Source organism: Thunnus albacares, chromosome 17 (genome assembly GCF_914725855.1).
Source record: "Thunnus albacares chromosome 17, fThuAlb1.1, whole genome shotgun sequence".
Taxonomy (NCBI): domain Eukaryota; kingdom Metazoa; phylum Chordata; class Actinopteri; order Scombriformes; family Scombridae; genus Thunnus; species Thunnus albacares.
In genome coordinates, this window is record NC_058122.1 from 15,957,772 (window position 1) to 15,979,098 (window position 21,327).

At 38.8% G+C, this 21,327-nt stretch overlaps 1 protein-coding gene across 1 annotated transcript; it reads left to right on the plus strand.

The window, feature by feature from the left end:
* Positions 1-1,767: 1,767 nt before the first annotated feature.
* On the plus strand, positions 1,768-21,317 carry LOC122966196 (cytochrome P450 2K1-like). The gene is made up of 14 exons (XM_044330207.1): positions 1,768-2,008; positions 2,152-2,329; positions 2,463-2,579; positions 2,964-3,124; positions 3,969-4,141; positions 8,782-8,962; positions 13,177-13,339; positions 14,713-14,868; positions 14,963-15,123; positions 19,265-19,444; positions 19,608-19,749; positions 20,297-20,481; positions 20,625-20,766; positions 20,855-21,317. Exons 1-14 carry the CDS (start codon positions 1,799-1,801, stop codon positions 21,040-21,042), a joined length of 2,337 nt encoding a protein of 778 aa, XP_044186142.1. The 5' UTR covers positions 1,768-1,798; the 3' UTR covers positions 21,043-21,317.
* Positions 21,318-21,327: the final 10 nt, after the last annotated feature.

Here is a 21,327-nt window from a genome sequence, read left to right on the forward strand (position 1 = left end):
AATACCATTATGTGCAGTATCGTCGTAACTGTGTATGCGCACCTGCGTCCTCATCTTGAGTAAGTGAGTCAGTGGATTTAACAAAAGATAGCCAGGCCACAATAATAAACAATGTTCTACACTTTGGAATTGAAGGAAGATGATTGATGTCTCGATCCAGGTCAATCCAGGCATTTTGATTAACAGTTATAAATAATAATAAATAGACAGAAAAAATGCCTCACTGAGGGGAGATGAGGGGAGAAAACAATCTTCTTAACTGGGGTCAAGAAAAAAATCTATTGCACATAATTAGACTTTGTTGTTTGCTTTTTTCCCTGTTAAATACTGGATAATTTCATTTCTTCAGGCCCCAGAAAACTATAGGTTGAATTCCTTGTAGCTCATAAAAACACAACCTACAATGGGGGGTTTGAAGCAGAAATGAATTCCTTTTTTTTGTTATTATCAATCATCACAAGAGAATTTGATATGTTTCTGAAATTGTTGCACATCTTTGCATCTTATCTTACTAATGAATGTTCTTGTTTCTTTATATCTCCCTATACAAAATGCCTGGTTATCCTTAAGAGCCTCTTAATGTTGTTGCCAGATGTAAATAGTGTGATGTGTTCATGGTAGTAAAAAACCCACTTACTCAGTCACACCAGAGCAGAACATTTACTCATTTAAAGACTCTCATTTAAAGACTGTGTTTGGCACATTAAGTAACGTATGCATAAAATATTATGTAAAAGAGTGCATGATACTGTGATTTTGGTGGAACAATCCTTTTTAAAATCATCAAATCTAACCTTTGGAAGGGCCATCTTACTTGGTTTAATCAGTAACATATAAAAGCTTTGACCACAAAGTGTTTTACAATAAAAAAAGAAATATAAGATTATATGGTTTAATCAGTAACACATAAAAGCTTTGACCACAAAGTGTTTTACAATAAAAAAAGAAATATAAGATTATAGACAAATTGTCAAAGTTTTAAATTAGATTAAAAAGGCTAATGAAACAAAGCTAAAAGACAATATAAAAATGTGTTGATTTTATTTTTTGCATTTAGAAGTACTATAATACTTTTCTTGTGTGTTATCATGTTAACCTTGTGTCTTACATGTAAATACGTACAGACATATTGTGTGAAATGATCAAAGGAGTCATAAAATAAAACAAATAAAATATATATATTCTATTACAGATAATCAGACTTTTATTTATTTATTTACATTCTTTTCCTGTGAAATACTGCATTGTTTCACCTCTTCAGGCCTCAGAAAATACCTGAGAAGGATTAAGTCCTTGCCACTCATAAACATATACAACATGTGATAAGGGACTGGAAGCAGATCTTAAGAAGTTGGGAAACACTGGTCTGAACTTGTAGGGCCCTCAAAGTTCAGGTAAACCATAGAACATCTAAAATAATGTGTAATTGTCTGAAGCAGAACCATTTATCAGGGATTTGTAACCTACAGTACAGGTCACCTACACCCTAACCTAAATGTGCCTGAAATCAGTGATGTTATGACTTTTTTTTTTTTTTTTAAAAAAAGCTGTTATTCTCTGAGTTGTTCATTGTAGAAGTTAGGTCTACTTGCCAAGACAGGATTAATCCTTTACCAAACAAGTCCTTGTAATTAAATTGTAAAGTTTTCTCTCCTTTTGAGACTTATCTCATACCAGACCAATAGGGCAGGCAGGTAATTAGTAACCCTATAACTGCAGGCATATTCATTGGTGAGATTAACCCATAAACACCACTGTCTCAGGCTCAGTCAGAGGACCACCATCAACAGAAGAGAAAATGTCTCCTTTGGAGGATTTTGTGCTCTTCCTCTTCTCCAGTCCTACCACTCTGTTGGGGGCTGTTGCTGTCCTGCTCATCCTCCGTCTTGTCTCCAGTAGTTTCACCTCCCAGGACATAGGGAATGAGCCTCCAGGACCGAGGTCTCTGCCCCTGTTTGGCAACCTGTTGCAGCTGGATCTCAAGAGACCCTACAAAACCCTGTGTGAGGTAAGTGTAGCACTCCTAATGTGAACAGAAGCCATTTTGTAATTTTGCAATCCGTTTGAATGTCCTTTCATTTATACATTTTTGCAATAATAAATGTTCTTACATTATCTCTGATATATGTTATTACATTTTTTTTCTTCCAGCTTTCAAAACAATATGGATCTGTATTTACGGTTTACTTTGGAACCAAGAAAGTGGTGGTGTTGGCTGGATACAAGACAGTCAAAGAGGCTCTGGTCAGCTATGCAGAAGACTTTGGAGACCGAGACATTTCCCCCATTTTTTATGACATCAGTGGAGGTCATGGTATGACCCTCCTTTATTAAACCTTTAATATATGTTTGCATATTAGCACAAAAACAAATACACACACACACACACACACACACACACACACACACACACACACACACACAGATAGATTTTTCTTTTAACTTGCATGTCATGTTTAATAGGAATTACGCTCGCAAATGGAGAATCCTGAGAGACTTTGGGATGGGCAAAAGAGTTGCTGAGGATAAAATCTTAGAGGAATGCTGCCATCTGATTCAAATGTTTGACGAGCATAAAGGTACAGAATTAATATGTGTGCGTGATAATAACATGACACGGTGTCCTGATATATAAAAATAAAACAATACGGGTTGGAGATGAAGAGCTCCTCATCATGAGGTAGAGTGGTACTTTGTCTACTGGGTCTTTTATTTTCCATAACAGCACACCTCTGAGTGCATTATTGTGCTCATGTCATGGTCACTTACACAGGGAAAGATATGCTTATTTTTTTTGAATAGTAGAAGACTGCAGTTTAAAACATCATCATGGTGTGTTACCATATGCACTGACTATGTTTGAGTTGTCAGGTCAGTCAATCAGAAACCAAATCTTTTGGTATAACTCAATGAAACCTTTTTTGTGTTTTAAAATTTCAGTGTTTCTTGCTTTCTTTTTACAGGGAAACCATTTGATACAACACGTGCCTTGAATTATGCAACGTCCAATATTATCTCCTCTATCGTGTATGGAAGCAGATTTGAATACAGTGACCCTCGATTCAAAAACTTGGTGAGACGAGCCAAAGAGATCATACGTATTACTGGTTCTACACCAGTCCAGGTAAACTTAATGTTTGATTTTTGACGCGATAGCATCCAAATGCTGAATATATATGAGTCTGTAATGAGATCATTCCATTGAATCCTTCATGAAATATGTGCTTTTAAACTCATGTGGCACATAGACAACACACACAATAAATCTTACTGTTTGTGTAAAAATATCCAGAATGTATATTTTGCTATTTGCATGAAATTTTGCATGCATGAAATGTTTATGTTTGATTTTTGTTTGGTTTGTACTTAAATGTTCTTAAATCATCTGTACTGTCTTTACTGTTATGTCACAGCTTTATTATTTATATTATATTATATTATTTGCTCTCACCGCTGTATAAGAATCACGTCTATGTATGTCCTGCTCCATGTAAACATTATAATATGATCAGTGGTGGACAAAGTACTTAGATGTTTTACTTACAAAATACTGTCGTCTAAAAATACTCAATTACAAGTAAAAGTCCTAAATTGAAAATGTTAACTAAGTAAAAGTACAGAAGTATTATCAGTAAAATGTATTTAAAGTATCAATCTTGTTATGCAGACTGTTATATTATTATAGTATATTATATCGTATTTTTCTATCACTAATAAATACATGTTAGAACATTTTAATGTTGTAGTTCACTGATGTGGAGCCAAGTATAGATACTTTGGATAGATTGATAATAATAGTACTGCATCATATTATATTCTAAGTGTACCTTTTTATCCAGAATGTATATTTCCATTTTCTATGTTTGCATGAAATTTTGCATGCATGAAATGTATCTGTTTGGATTTTTGTTTGGTTTATACTTAAATCTTCTTAAATCATCTCTACTGTTTTTACAATTATGTCACAGCTTTACAACATGTTTCCCCGGCTGTTCAGTTGGATAAAAAACCGGCAGCTGATGTTAAAAAATGTTGAGATGAATGTCAGAGATGTTAAAGATTTAATCAAGCATCTGAAAGAGACACTGAACCCTCACATATGCAGGGGGCTGGTGGATTGTTTTCTGATTCGGAAGCAGAAAGAGGAGGTATGACAACAACTTTGGTGTTTTTCAGCTAACAAAAAGAACAACAATTCTTCACAGGGTTGTTTTATAATAATACGTGGGATGGATGTTCTTTCTCTTAGGACTCACACATTATAGACACTCACTACCATGAGAAGAACTTAATAATTACAGTGACAAACCTGTTTGCTGCTGGTACTGACACCACAGCAACTACACTGAGATGGGGTTTGCTGTTTATGGCCAAATATCCACAAATACAAGGTAAAGACAGAGACCAAGCATGTGAATCTTTCCTCATAGGTGTGCATTTATGTTTTCACCAGTTAATGGCTTGAAATACTTGACAAAGAGCAGGACAAAGGATTATGTATGCTCATATACTCATAGAATACATGTAGGTTTTGGAGTGAATAGAAAAATGCAGGCAAAGAACATTCTTAGCATGTGTCTCCAGACAAGGTCCAGGATGAGTTGAGCAGGGTGATTGGAAACCGCCAGATCCGAGTAGATGACCGAAAAAACCTGCCGTACACTGACGCCGTCATTCATGAGACACAGAGACTTGCCAGCATTGTCCCCATGTCACTTCCTCACATAACCAGCCGAGACGTCACCTTCCAGGGTTACTTCATCAAAGAGGTCAGTTGTTCATACCTGTTTAACTACTTTCCAACATGAAATTGTCTTTGCTGGATATGCTCACCCACTTCCGAAAACTCTTAAAACAGTCCTTTGGCTCTGAGACGATCGATAGACCTGTTCTCTTCTTTTGCATACAGGGGACTATTGTGTTTCCTCTGCTTACTTCTGTCCTGTATGATGAGAGTGAATGGGAGAGCCCACACACTTTCAACCCTTCCCACTTTCTGGATAAGGAGGGTAAATTTATCAGGAGAGATGCCTTCATGGCCTTTTCTGCAGGTAAAACAACTTTGCAGAGTTTTTATTCTCAAAGAATTGCAGAGTCTTTATGCTCATACAGGAATGATCCAGCTTGACTCTTTACTACTTTACAGGTCGCAGAGTTTGTCTTGGAGAGAGTCTGGCCAAGATGGAGCTCTTCCTCTTCTTCACCACCCTCCTCCAGCGCTTTCGTTTCAGTCCTCCACCTGCAGTGACAGAGGATGACCTGGATCTGACTCCTGCTGTGGGCTTCATCCTCAGTCCTTCACCTCATGAGCTGTGTGCTGTCAGTCGACAATGAGGCGGTTTTATCACTGCCTGTGGCAATGGCTTGATTATTGTCTTTCTCACCCTCACACAGGCAGTAACTTCATTAGTTGCATGTTCACCACCTTGTTTTACATTTGTACACAATGGTCCAAACAGCTTTTTGGAATTTGGGTGTATATGCACTTTTTCAGTATATTATAATATATATAATATATTTACCTTTTATATTGCAGCAAGACCTGCCTGTTCAGATTCACGAACATCCGAATATACAATAAAAGTACCAGGCATTTTACCGTTGTCCCTGTCGTTTTCTCTCTCTTGGGCCTACTATTGTTTTCAGCTGATTTTTTTTTTTTGGTAGATACATAAAGAAAAAGTATATTTCAACAAATTCATACAATGTTTTATCAAGTATATTTAATCATGTTGATACTATGTTTTATCAGTTGATTTATCTGTTACAAAAAGCCTGGACCTCCCCCATAAAAAGCATTTTGTCTATTATAGAAAGTTATTCATTGTTATGGCCAGTTTCTTCAAGTGTGTGAAACAGCCCCACTCTGGATTGTAACAGTCAGGCAGGGTATATCCAGCATTTGACGCTTGTGTGGTCAAAGACGACAACTACCCAAAAGAAGAAAGGTGAATTGGTATTTGATTAGTAAGTGATTAAGTATCAAACAGTCACTATCCTATTTAAATGTTAAAGTTAACAACTTTGACATTAGCATGTCTTGAGAGTTACCTAAGGGCCGTTTTTAGCATAGGCAGGTCCGTATATGGCACCAGCAGCTGGAGGGCTGCCAAAGAGGAGGAAGAAATATTTTGCAATTAATTTCAGACGCCTAATTTACTGTTAAAAGTCTCAGTCACTTCAATGCACCTTAAACATAAACACAGTTATTGTTGACACTGCACTAAACACCTGATAGGATACTAAGAGGAGATTGCAGGCTCACTCCGTAGACTGAGACAGTCATTGGGGGTTAACCTGCTGGCTGTGTATTTGCAGTTCATTTGCTCTCACCGCTGTATAAGAATCACGTCTATGTATGTCTTGATCCATGTAAACATTATAATATGATCAGTGGTGGACAAAGTACTTAGATGCTTACTTAAGAAACGCTGTCTTCTAAAAATACTCAATTACAAGTAAAAGTCCTGGATTGAAAATGTTAACTAAGTACAGAAGTATTATCAGTAAAATGTACTTAAAGTATCAGTCTCGTTATGCAGTGTTATATTATTATAGTATATTATATTGTATTTTTCTATCACTAATAAATACATGTCAGAACATTTTAATGTTGTAGTTTATTGATGTGGGGCCAAGTATAGATACTTTGGGTAGATTAATAGTAGTAATATTGCATCATATTATATTCTAAGTGTACCTTTCATAAAGCAACGTTCACACAAAGTGCATAACATTTTTTATAAGCATAACATTAGAAAATAAAATAGTGACAATTTAAACAACAGTAAGAACATTAACATATATTATTTTATGTGAAATATTAATCTAAAAAATAACTAAAGCTGTCAAATAAATGTAGTGGAGTAAAATACAATATTTCCCTCTGAAATGTAATGTAGTGGAAGTATAAAATTGTATCAAATGGAAATACTCAAGTGAAGTACAAGTACCTCAAAGTTGTGATTAAGTACAGTACTTGAGTAAATGTACTTTGTTTACTTTCCACCACTGAATATGATCCACAGCAGGATAATTCATAGCCAGGATGTGGATAATACCATTATGTGCAGTATCGTCGTAACTGTGTATGCGCACCTGCGTCCTCATCTTGAGTAAGTGAGTCAGTGGATTTAACAAAAGATAGCCAGGCCACAATAATAAACAATGTTCTACACTTTGGAATTAAAGGAAGATGATTGATGTCTCGATCCAGATCAATCCAGGCATTTTGATTAACAGTTATAAATAATAAATAGACAGAAAAAATGCCTCACTGAGGCGAGATGAGGGGAGAAAACAATCTTCTTAACTGGGGTCAAGAAAAAAATTTGTTTGTTTGCTTTTTTGTTTGCTTTTTTCCCTGTTAAATACTGGATAATTTCATTTCTTCAGGCCCCCAGAAAACTATAGGTTGAATTCCTTTTAGCTCATAAAAACACAACCTACAATGGGGGGTTTGAAGCAGAAATTAATTCCTTTTTTTGTTATTATCAATCATCACAAGAGAATTTGATATGTTTCTGGAATTGTTGCACACCTTTGCACCTTATCTAACTAATGAAGGTTCTTGTTTCTTTATATCTCCCTATACAAAATGCCTGGTTATCCTTAAGAGCCTCTTAATGTTGTTGCCAGATGTAAATAATGTGATGTGTTCATGGTACTAAAACCCACTTACTCAGTCACGCCAGAGCAGAATATTTACTCATTTAAAGACTGTGTTTGGCACATTAAGTAACGTATGCATAAAATATTATGTAAAAGAGTGCATGATACTGTGATTTTGGTGGAACAATCCTTTTTAAAATCATCAAATCTAACCTTTGGAAGGGCCATCTTACTTGGTTTAATCAGTAACATATAAAAGCTTTGACCACAAAGTGTTTTACAATAAAAAAAGAAATATAAGATTATAGACAAATCGCCAAAGTTTTAAATTAGATTAAAAAGGCCAATGAAACAAAGCTAAAAGACAATATAAAAACGTTTTGATTTTATTTTTTGCATTTAGAAGTACTATAATGCTTTTCTTGTGTGTTATCATGTTAACCTTGTGTCTTACACGTAAATACGTACAGACATACTGTGTGAAATGATCAAAGGAGTCATAAAATAAAACAAATAAAATATATATATTCTATTACAGATAATCAGACTTTTATTTATTTATTTATTTATTTATTTATTTACATTCTTTCCATGTGAAATACTGCATTGTTTCACCTCTTCAGTCCTCAGAAAATATCTGAGAAGGATTAAGTCCTTGCCACTCATAAACATATACAACATGTGATAAGGGACTGGAAGCAGATCTTAAGAAGTTGGGAAACACTGGTCTGAACTTATAGAACATCTAAAATAATGTGTAATAGTCTGCAGCAGAACCATTTATCAGGGATTTGTAACCTACAGTACAGGTCACCTACTCTTTAAACTAAATGTAGCTGAAATCAGTGATGCTATGACTTTAAAAAAAAAGCTGTTATTTTCTGAGTTGTTCATTGTGGAAGTTATGTCTACTTGCCAAGACAGGATTAATCTTTTGCCAAACAAGTCCTTGTAATTAAATTGTCAAGTTTTCGGTCCTTTTGAGACTTATCTCATACCTGTGTGTAAACAGAGACCAAAAGGGCAGGCAGATAATTAGTAACCCTATAACTGCAGGCATATTCATTGGTGAGGTTTCCATAAATCCATAAACACCACTGTCTCAGACTCAGTCAGAGGACTACCATCAATAGAGGAGAAAATGTCTAATTTGGAAGATTTAGTTTTCTTCCTCTTCTCCAGTCCTACCACTCTGTTGGGGGCTGTTGCTGTCGTGCTCATCCTCTGTCTTGTCTCCAGTAGTTTCACCTCCCAGGACATAGGGAATGAGCCTCCAGGACCGAGGCCTCTGCCCCTGTTTGGCAACCTGTTGCAGCTGGATCTCAAGAGACCCCACACCACTCTTTGCAAGGTACATAGCTCCACAATGACATGAATATGATTATTTTATAGCACAGATTATCTTTAATCAATTAATGTAGCCTAGGTCCCTACCCCATCACAGTTCATGTGAATTAGACATTTGAAAGGCACCAAGTTAGCCACATTTTAGATTGGTATTAGGTCAGTACTCTGACTTAATCATGGAAATAATACTTCGACAAAAATATTTCTTAACTTTCACTGATATAAAATGTATTTAATTTCAGATGAAAGACTGACTACCTTAAATATATTAAAAGTGTCTGTTATACACCAAATTGATATTACATAATGTGTACTATTACAATGGAAGATAACATGTAAATTAAGTACATATAACTTCTTAAACTAATCTTATGATAACAAAGTCTTCATCTTCCAATTTTGAGACAATAGTTTGTGATTGTATGGAAAAGAAAAGGAATATGTAATTGTAATAGTGTGTGCCATTTGAAAAGACTATGATGATGTTTTAATTTGCTTTTACTCTTTTGGTTTGAAATTTTCGGAGAATCACTGAGCAATATACTGTTCATAGCTTCACTATTAGCATCAATACTGTGCTGGTTCAGTGTCATCTTATCTTCTGGAATACACAGACAATCCACACTTTGAGAGACAATCACTGGTAGAAATTACCTTTAAATATTTGGAGAGATATATAGTTTATATTTACCTAAACTGGTGAGCTGAAAAAATAATTTACTACAGCTCCATCGAATCATTTACACAAAAATTCCTCCCGGTCACACACTGTCTCATACACACACACACGCACACACACTCATATTTGGGCCCATAAAAACAAAGGGACAGAAAATTTCTGCCCCCAAATTTTCACCCATTTCTGCAATACACTAAATAAGCCCACTAACCAAGGAAAAAGGAACACTAAATGTTCTAAAGTTTCCCTTTGTGCGCAGAAAGGACACCCCTCCCCAGTGCTTGGATCCAGGTGAGCTCTGTGTCTGTTTGCGGCTATTGCTCCATGTATAATCCTCCACTGGAGGTCAGCCATCCGTTTCTCAACAGGAGGCTTATACAGGACCCTCCACCTGCCTTTAGGGGTACTGTCTGAAGCCAAAACCTCATTCCACCTTGACTCCCCAACTTCAACCAGAGAGCGAATATTCAGCACCTTCACACAGCTGTAATAAAGCTGCTTCTTCCCACAAGAGCAGAAGCCACCGAGCACTGGTGTTTTCAGGGAAAGAAGCAGTCCACTCTACTCTTGCCACTCCTTAGCAGCAGGTCTGATGCTCAGGGAAGGAAAAACGCACTCATTAGCCTCATTCCATAGGTAAGCTAGAGAACGATTTTTTGCAAATGTTCTCAGTGGCACAGACAGGGACTGCAACAACAGGAGGGCTCTGAGCCAGCTCTGGCAGAGAGAAACCACTCAGTCTACTTCTCAACCTGCACAGAAGAGGCTCAATGGCAATGCTGTAAAGCTAGCCTGAGCTGGGGCAGCCCTGTCTAATCCCTCTCTTAACTGGCACAGGATAGCTCAACCTTCCCCCCACCTTCACTATACAACAAGCATCACTATACCACAGCTTTACCCAGGACAGGGACCTCTCCCCAACACCAAAAGCCTGCGAGGTAGAAAAGAAAAAGAAAAAGAAAAGCATGATCTACATGATCAAAAGCCTTCTCTTGGTCAATGGATATAATACCAACATTGATATTAAATAATTTACAGACATCAAACACATCCCTCATTAGAAATAAAGTATCAAGCATAGACCTGTCTGGAACACAGTAAGACTGCTCTGCACCAATCACCAATTCAATAAAAATTTTCAATCTGTTTGATAAAATCTTGGAGAGAACCTTATAGTCTGTGCATAAAAGAGGTACTGGTCTTCAGTTTTTTAATTTCCCTTCTTAGGTATCAGAGAGAGAGAGAGAATTGCACACCTACAGGAAGCTCTTTATCTCTTTTTTAAAACATTCTTTAAAAGTGTCCTGAGGGTCCTGTCCCAAAACACTCCAAAAGTGTTGGAAAAAAATCTGATGTTAAATCGTCTATTCCTGCAGCCTTGCCTGACGCCATCCGAGACACAGCAGTGGTCAGTTCATCCAGAGTTATGTCCAAGTTTAAGGTGTCCTGATCCTCTGAACTCAGCTGAGGAAGCCCCTGCAGTACCTCTGCAGCAGAGTTCACATCACAGCTTTCTGCCCTGAACAAGTCTGTGTAGAAGTCCATTGCATGCTTCCTCATCTCAGCTGGATCTGTGGTCACATTTCCATCAGGAGACAAAGACACACCGTTTGTTTCTTCCAAACAAATGACTTCTCTAATTAAAGAAGAAAGTGGTTGGTGCATCCATGTCCTGGGGTCTGGTGAAATGTGCTCCGACTAAAGCCCCTTTGGCTCTCTCTTGCAGGAAGGAATTAATTTCCTGTTTTTTAAGTGTTCTGCTGACCAGTTTGTGAGACAGTGATGTTTCCCAGATCTCTTATCTCTTTCTCTAACTCCTGCACAGCTCTCTTAATGTTAACTGTGAATTTGGATGTGTATTGTTGACAAAAAACTAATTTGAGCCTTTCCTACCTCCCACCACTGAGTAAGGGAAAGAAAATTGTCTTTCCTAGATTTTGACCCAAGTATACTGTCTAACTGAAGGATGTTTCATCCTCCACACATCAACCAAATCAGATTTCTTTAAGAAATGAAACAAAACAGAGAATGACTGAAGGTGTGGCTCCTCTCCAGTCCTATCTGAAGTAGAATTAGTAGAACAATTCAAGTCTCCACCCAATAAAATACACTCTCTTGGATCAATACTACTTAATTCTTCTTTTAATATTTTAAAAATCCTTTCACGCTCAGAGTCTTGGTTTGGTCCATAAACATTAATAAAACTAAAGATAAACTCCTGTATTTCATCTTTCACCATAAGGACTCTGCCCTTCACTATCTCTGTGCTGGATATAATGTTTACATTTGAAGTAGAGGAAAGTAAAATAGCAACTCCTGCACTAAGATTTGTCTTGTGACTAAGGACATGCTGCCCTCCCCACCATACGCCACATTCTACTTCATTTATGCAATCACTGTGTGTTTCCTGTAGAAAATTACATCTGGTCTTTTTTGCGTGATTACTTCTGTTATTAAGGCTCTTTTCTGTGCATCTCTGCCCCCTTCATATTTAGTGAGGCCACCCTTAAACCCTGAGCTGAAACACCCAGTGTTGTATGATCATGGTACCTTTATTTTGAGAATTTCATTTTCTTTACCATTTTAGCTTTAGACACTTTTAACCTTACCAGTGACTTATCAGGAGAGTAATCTTTGACATTAACTTTTATCCAGAAAGCCATTAATCTCCTCTAAAGAATACAAGTCTACATTCTGAGAGACATTGTCCACTCCAGAACCACTATCAGATTCAGATTCACACTCCATGTCAGTCACACTATTACCATGGCAACCAGCAGGCTTCATTACCTGCTTGTCTGGCTCACTGTCCAGTCTGATCTGCAGCAGCTCAGCCTCCTGTACAGCACAACACTCTACATCCTGCTCTGACCTCCCTTTGTCATACTCCCACTGCCCTGTCCTGACCACAGGCTCAGCCTCCAATCATACAATGAACATAGTAGGAACAGAAAGAAGAAAAGTTTCAGAAAAATCACAAATTAACCTCACAGCATGCAGTGCACAGCGAGAGACAGAGAGAGAGAGAGAGATTAGACTTTGGCCTTCAAGAGCTTCTGTGGGTGATCCTGTCTTTCATCACATGTCCTTCCTCAGCATCTCCTTCTCTCCCTTCCCACACACGCTCTTATGTAGCTGAAATAAGGAACTTTCCAACTTCAGACTATAAAGCCAAAGCATATATAAATGCAACATCATTAAGGTAAATACACACCAATAATATTTAGATATGGGATTTTTTTTCCCTGACAGCAACGCTATGCAATAAATTTGACTGATTTGATTTCTGTGAAGGGGAGGTTCTGCCAGTTAGGATGAGAAGAGAGGCAAATACATTGGATGGCTATTGCTGAAGAAATTTCAATATATCAATATATATGCAGTATAAAAAATGGGATTTTATTTAATGACCAGATCTTTAGCAGAGGCTCTCTTACGTTCTGATGATTTCACTACTGCTCAGACAATACAAATCAGTCATAATCTTTTTTCCCCTGAATTTGTAGTAATCACAAAATTGTCTGTTTTCTATTTTATAGCTTTCCAAGAAATATGGATCAGTGTTCACAGTATATTTTGGACCCAAGAAAGTGGTAGTCCTGGCGGGATACAAGACAGTGAAGCAGGCACTGGTCAACCATGCTGTGGAATTTGGAGACAGAGAGATTTCGCCATTAGCCAACGACTTAAGTAGTCCACATGGTAAATAAAGCAGCAGATTATATTGACACTCACGGTATTAAACAGATGCAAATCTGATTACATGCATACAAAATCTTTCACAAGAAGAATGATCAAAGTTGATTTATCCAACATTGACTTGACCACTAGAGGGCAGAAGAAGTCAAAAACAAGCAGGCATACACATATACCACATAAACAGTAGCTCTAACAGAATACTGCCTTATAATATTGTTGGTTATCTGGTTAGCTATGAAGGATTTGTGTGTGAAGCCACATGGTCAGAAACATTAGAGCACTTTCATCAAGGTGAAGCCATTGCCTTTAGACCCTGCTCACTGTACTTGCTCTGTTTTCTGTTTTCATTGCACTATACTCTTTAGCAGTCAGCTCCCCCTGCTGTCCATAAGGTGTCTCTTCGCCCCAGCCATTTCAAACCCTCGTTCCCAGCCTTTGGGACACGCCTCCTCATTTACATACAGCTTGAAAAACCAAATGTCAAATGCAAAGTGGTAAACGGAAAAATGAAATTTAAAATGGCAAATGCCAAATGGTAATTATTTTTTTCTATTTAATCTTTTAATTTAAGTATCTTCATTTAAGTTTTTCCATTTCCCATTTTGTGTTTCATATTTGATGTCCCCCTTTTCTAATTTCAATTGCCATTTTCAATTTCGTCTATACAATCAGTTTCAGTTTGAGCATTTCCATTTAAGCTTTTGCATTTTAAATTTCACTTTTTTCATTGTTACTTTACATTTTTAAATGATCATTTTACATTTTAAATTTGCTTTTTCAATTTCCTTTTCTTTTTAAGTTTGTGGCCTAATTATTCTTAGTAGTATAGTAAAAAAAATAATCATTTAAATTTTCTCTTTTAATTCTCTTTTGATTTTCTATTTGAACTATTAATTTGAATTCGACCAAAAATATCCTCCAAAGTTAGCAAACAATTACCTACTTATACATCTAGTAGACAAAGATTAACATCATAGCACAGCTATGTTGGGCTACTTGACAAATTTAAGTCCAAAAATGAACTGGCTGAACTTCAGATGGGTGATAATTTGCATAAATAATTGAATATGTTACATCATGATTCAATGACTACATTAATATCAAAAATACTGATTAGTGCAGCTTTGAAATACATCACTAAAATCAACCAGAAGCCAACAAATTGCATCATGTTTTAATGACATTCCTGGAGGATGTGTCTCAAGAGAACTCTTATCGCTCTGTGCAGTACAAATACACTTTTTTTTGCTGCTACCTTGGGCTACCCATGAGATTCCAATTAAATGCTTTCTCATGTTTTCTGAAAATATTGTAGTCAGATTTCATTTGGCACAAACTGCATTTTGATATAACAGATATACTTCATTTCACTTTAGGTAAAGGAGTATTATTTTCCAATGGGGAATTTTGGCAAGAAATGAGACGTTTTGCCCTCAGCAACCTAAGAGACTTTGGGATGGGCAAAACAGCAGCAGAGAATAGAATTGTCGAGGAGATTCAGTATCTGATCCAAGTGTTTGAACAACATCAAGGTAACTCATTTTTCTGTATTGTATTGTCTTTATATGTAATTCTATATTGTTAGCTGTTTTTTGATTTCTGATTTACCATTTTTTCTTGTTTTAGGTAAACCCTTTGATACTACCCAGTCAATAAATTATGCCGTTTCCAATGTCATCTCTACAATTGTCTATGGCAGCAGATTTGAATACAATGATCCAGAGTTTACACGTATGGTAGACCGAGCCAATGAGAACATTCGACTTTCAGGCTCTCCCTCAATACAGGTACCATTTTTTCTTAAATAAACAATTAATAAGATATACAATGTTTGCTTGTCTAACACTATATTTACACTCAACATAAATTTGTTGTGGAACTTTATCCTAGTATGGGGTAGGGTATGGGGAGGTTTTATAGACACTACATTATGTAAAATACCATCATCAGTTAGTTTTTAAAGCTGAATATTTAAATTTAATTCAAATCAGAAAGTAAATTATTATTGAAATGTTCAATGGACATTCTTGTCCATGAGGAGAAGTGTTGACTGTGACAACACTGACTCAGAGTCTCTGTATTTTAAGCAAAGGAATGGCATTTCTTCTTGAAACAAATTATATGAAAAAAAACCTCCATGGGACTTAAGTTGTTTGTTGATAGTTTGTCGAAAACTTATGATGACCAGTGGAAGTGTACCAGTCTAGACTGAGATGATGAAATCTTATCAAAGGTTTTTAATGTAGTATAGTACCCATAAGCCATAAAATAATACTTTTACTTTTAGTATTTCTGTCAAGACCTTAACCAAATTTCACATACAATATGACAACAGGCTTAACAAGCGAGCAGTAGTTCCCCAACCAGCCCAGGCCTTCTAAAAAGACAAAGACACAAATCCTCATTAAGGGTCACATGGGACATAGTAACATCAATGCCACTTCTGTCTGCAGCCCTGCTCAGGCCAACATTAGGGTTAACAGGACTGCAGAGTAAATTCAAAGAAATAGTGTTAAAATGGAACATACCGAAGGTTATGGTATTATAACCCTAGTTCTATTAGCACAGGCAGCGCCCTCCACTAGACTCTATGGGTAATACTCTCCTCCAATCACATGCACGTATTCGGCCACTGAAATTTGTATAAATGTAGTGGGTCAATCTGGATGCACCTACCTGAATACATGGGAGCCCACAGTATATAAGGCAGTGAGACTGCTGTCTGCCATCCCACACCCTCTTCAATGGGCGGTGTAAGAGTGGTGCCCCAAGGTGGAGGGCTCCACCTGTCCTAATAGACCTAGGGTTACAATATCGTAACCTTTGTTCTATCTCACACAGGCTCCACCCTCTACTGGGGGGCAACTGGGGTGAACTGACAGGGCGCTTAGCTCACACACCTTCTCATCTGAGGTCAGAGCAAGCAGCAAAGCTGTCTTGAATGATAATGCCTTCAGAGAGACCCTTCAGCAGAGCCTCAAGCACCATGGCAGTTCCCATTAGGGGAACATGCATCACTGGGCGTTATCTTCTGACCCCCTGCAAGAAACGTTTCACAAGCGGCATGAGACAGTCCTCTGTCCTGCAAACGCTGTAAAAAATAGAGAATAGAACCGACTGTACACGACCTGTACAGACAATCGAACCTGCATCAGCCTGTCCCTCTCAGGAGCCAAGCCTGGAGGGCTTGGCCTAGAGTGGGCAACACACCTATTGCCCCCACTTCCTGGGACAGAGACCCCAAAAACTGGGGGATAGTCACCTATCCAAAACACCTCTGTAGGCGTCAGATGTGCGGTAGTCCCAGTGGCACCACGGGATGGGCTGCTGCCATGAACCCCAGAGCCTGCATGACAGTCAGTGTTGTCACCATTGCAGCCCGCAGCAGTTTGTGAACTGCTTGCAGCAGGGCTGCCTGTCTGAGTTCCGACAGAACAGCCCGCAGTCTCCACGAGTCGAGCACAACCCCCAGATATTCAACCTGTTGTTGTGGCTGGGCTGTGTGGAACATAGCCCATTCCTTGGACCTGAAGGTTTGCTGAAGGTGTGGGTGCCAGGGAATAGCCAAATGGCAGTCTGTTGTACTCATAGGCCATGAGGGCCATGTGATATGAAGGAATTTCCTGTGTTTCAGAGCCACCTCGACATGAAAGTATGTGTGCTTCAGGTTAATGGTGGTGAACCAATCGCCAGTCTGAACCAGTTCCAGTAACCGCTGGATGATTAGCATGTGGAATGTCTTGCGGATGATGCACCGGTTTAGGATGTGGAGATCCAAAATGGGTCTGAAATCTCCCATCTTCTTGGGAACCAGGAAGTACGCAGAGCAAAACCCCTTCTGTCTGTCATGAGTGGGGATGACAGACACAGCCTGTTTCTGCAACAGGTCCTGGATCTCTGCTGAGAGGAAATCTATCTCCTCCTGTGAAGATAGAATCACCTCCTTGACACCCATGAATGGAGGAGGAACATGGCAGAACTGGAGAGAATAACTCAGTCTCAGTGTCCTGTCCATTAATACGCATTTGTGTTGTCACACCTTGTAAAATTGCATCAGGGGACGAGTGACCAGCTGCGTAGTGGCAGTCAGGAAGCTGTGATACCCCACCCAACCCTCTCCACCGCCAACCTCTCCATAAATGGGAGTTTGGCCCATGGGAGGCCAGAATGGAAAGGGCCGAGCCAGCGGAGAGGTCCATGAACGCACCACCACAGCTGCCCTATGAAGGTTGCAGCAACAGTCTTTGTGTGATGGTGTTCATTCCTTCTTGTCTCTTGTGTGGAGATTGATGAGGAAGAACACGACACGCGTACACTCCCTTCACTCTGGGTTAAGTGCACGTCAGGTGTATTTCTCCCTGACGGAGAGATAATGCAACCTGACGCCTCACTCTTAACCAGAGAGACACGTTGTGCCATTCTGAGGCAAAATGGTAACGGCAGTCACAACAGGAGGTAAGCACGTTATTCAGGGCCATTACACTGAGTGAGGTGTTCTTTCTGACAGCATCACACCAAACATAGCATACACAAATTGGCACAGCGCCGTGATGTCTGTGGACATCACTGCCTGCACAGGCATGAGCCCTCTGCTTTCTTCATGGGAGGGGCGCAGGGCAACATCTATGTGTATGTGTGTATTGTGCAACACTGGGCAGTCATGACACGCTGTGTGTAACGGAATGAACCAAATTCACCATGATGTCATGAACTGGAGAAGTGGGGAGGGTGAAGGAACCTGCAATGTTAGAAATGTATTTTGTTTTAATCAAACAGTCCAAGCAGGCAACATTTCAATATCAACATCAACATTAAGGTTGTGAACAGCAACCAGGAAGGGGCAGAGAACCTCACCATCACATCCCGGGGGGGCTGGAGAACACAGCCCGCGCCATTGAGACACTCCCCCCACAGACTGTCATTTCTGTGCTCTCACCCTCCTCACAGTGGGGCATCTCATTGAAAAGCTGTAAGTGACCTCACCTCTGCTGCCATCTAATCTCAGGCAACTCTCTGCAGTCTGCGCAGGACGGTAGGTGCTGAACACCTCTCTCTCGTAGTCTCGTCCAAGGCACTCAAAGCAGAATTCATGGGGGTCTGTGCCGGCGATAAGGCTGGGACACAATGGGCAGAAACAAGCTTGGCAGACTGCGGTCTTGTTGCCTTATTTACTGTGGGTGCCACACATAATCAGGTACGTGTGTCCTGACTGGCCAGCTACATATATGCAAATGTCAGTGGGCAAATATGCGTATGTGATTCCAGTGGAGGGTGGAGCCTGTGTGAGATAGAACTGCTTCTCCCCTTTCTGTCTCCAGTTGGGCTGGTCAAGAGAAGTTCCACTGACCCCACTTCAGTTTTTGAAGTCAATTACTCATGCCACTTAGAATATTTTTCAAAGTAACAAGCATGAGCATGGACTTGCCAGTAAAAGTATTTACCAGTTTTTCTACTTAGCAACTGACAAGATCAGCATCTTTGTCCAATGTAGCGGAGTAGTTACAGCAGGTTCAAAAAATGCCCATACTAATTTGAATAATCAGCAAATTGCAAAACATTGGAACAAGTCTATTTTGCACTTGCATATTTGGTATTTTCTTGCCTCCAAAAGAACCTACAGTACTTGAAGGGTGGAGTGGCACGCATAGCTTAGGTTGTATTTATTAGTTCACTGCACAGAGGGTTTTTTTTTTAAATGTAGATAACAACATTGCTGTTTACTCTGGTGCCAAACTCAACTCAACAATTTTGTTTTCTGAGGTGCATGAGAATTACAGACTCATGAGACCGTAGGCATGAATATACAATACACCTTTATTACTGTTACATGTCATTTCATATGTTATGATGTACAGTGTTGTTTGCTCAGTCACAAACTTTTACAGTAAACAAGTTGGATGTGTGTTATTTTTCATTTATTTACAACAGCTGTACAACATTTTCCCCTGGATGGGCAAATGGACAAGGAATAGGATGCGTATCAGGAAGAATGTTGCTGACAACAGAGAACAAATAAGGCAGTTGATCAGACATTTACAAGAAACTTTGAATACTCAAATGTGCAGAGGATTTGTGGACTCCTTTCTGGCCCACAGAGAGAAGCTAGAGGTATTAAAATCTAGTGTATTATCATAATATAAGGTTTACAGGTATCATTTTTCATTTTAGGATTTTTCTTATTACTTATTTGATGCTTAACATGACTTAATAAAACATCATCAAATATCATTAAATATAAACACAATTTTAACAGTTTTTACCTGTTCATAAGGACGCAGAGAATAAAGACTCCTGCTACAACACACAGAACCTTCTGTCAACTGTTTCCAACATCTTTGCGGCTGGTACTGATACTACAGGAACTACACTGAGATGGGCTTTGTTGCTCATGGTCAAATATCCTGATATACAAGGTAAATGATATGCTTGTATTAGATCTGTTGTACTCAGGTACAATCCTTAACTGAGGTGTTTTACATAAAGTTGAATACTTTTGTGCTTCAAGCTTTTGTGAAGTGTTAACAGCATGTAGACTTCCACTTAATTAGGTTTTTCTTTCTTTGCCTTACCTCTTTCGTACTTTCCTCTCTAGCGGGAATCCTAGCCACAAGTCGTGTCAGCATGTACAACAACTCTAGTGTCACCCTCAGCCTAAAATTGCACTTTCATGTACTTCAGATATACATGAGAAAACCTCTACTCAAAAACTTTATTCAAACCATCAATCAGAACAAGAGAACAGGGAAAACAGGAGCGTATATATAAATGCGGTTGGCTGATAGCAAAACCAGGGGCAGATGAGTAATTGGAAGGAGATGTGGGTGATCAAGGGAGTGGAAGACACATGGGGGCAGGAACTGAAATGACAAGACAAGGGAGTAATACAAAATAAAACAGGAAAGACAACAGGCAATGATTAACGAGATGCTACAACTATGTCTTTTATTTTCTATTTTCAAGACCAGGTCCAGGGGGAGCTGAGCAGGGTGGTTGGAAACCGTCAGATCAGAGTAGAAGACAGGAAGAACCTGCCCTACACCAATGCTGTCATCCATGAAACACAGAGAATGGCTAGTATCCTTCCTATCTCTCTTCCTCACACCACCAGCAAAGATGTCAATTTCCAGGGCTATTTTATTAGAAAGGTAAACATCAGATGGATTAAAACAATTCTTCAAGTTCATGCAAAATTATGAAAAAAAATGTAACAATACTCTTGATTTCAGACAGCTGTTTAAAGATAGTGGTTTGTACTGCTTTTTAAAACATCGTTAGTATCTTTCTCAAGGGGACCACTGTGTACCCTCTTTTGGCATCTGTTCTTTGGGATGAGAGTGAATGGGAGAGCCCACACACCTTTAATCCTGCCCATTTCTTGGACAAGGATGGGAAGTTTGTCAAGAGAGATGCCTTCATGCCTTTCTCTGCAGGTAAGCAAGGTCAGCTATTACTTCCTGTCAAAGCCAATGTACTGTATGTTTTTCAGATGATCCAAAGCTTTTTCTTGTTCTCTTACAGGTCGCAGGGTGTGTCTTGGAGAGAGTCTGGCTAGGATGGAGCTGTTCCTCTTCTTTACCTCCCTCCTGCAGCGCTTTCGTTTCACTCCTCCACCTGGAGTGAAAGAGGATGACCTGGATCTGACACCAGTTGTGGGCTTCACCCTCAACCCTTCACCCCATAAACTGTGTGCTCTCGTATGCATATGAGGAAGAGGATTTGCATTAGACCTGCTTTTGCCAGATTTCCATTACTACTGATTCTATTTGAAAAAACAGAAAAAGCAGTAAGCAGGAATGTCTAATATGATCTGCTTCTACAAGACCTTTTGTACATTAGTGGCAGGGAAAAATGAATAAACTCTAGATGTTTATTCTACTATGAGGGGGGTGCAATTGGTCTCACATAATCAATTATACTGTAAAATTAAAGCACTTCAAAATAAGCATTATTGACATAAATCAATCCAGTATCACACTTAAAATCTGAAAAGG

What these genes read in the sequence shown, in the direction of transcription:
- LOC122966196 (XM_044330207.1), top strand. Translation starts at nt 1,799, where the DNA reads ATGTCTCCTTTGGAGGATTTTGTGCTCTTCCTCTTCTCCAGTCCTACC. An exon ending in CTGGTTCTACACCAGTCCAG is followed by an intron (nt 3,125 to 3,968) that starts GTAAACTTAATG and finishes ATTATGTCACAG; the next exon opens with CTTTACAACATGTTTCCCCG. An exon ending in CCCACACCACTCTTTGCAAG is followed by an intron (nt 8,963 to 13,176) that starts GTACATAGCTCC and finishes TCTATTTTATAG; the next exon opens with CTTTCCAAGAAATATGGATC.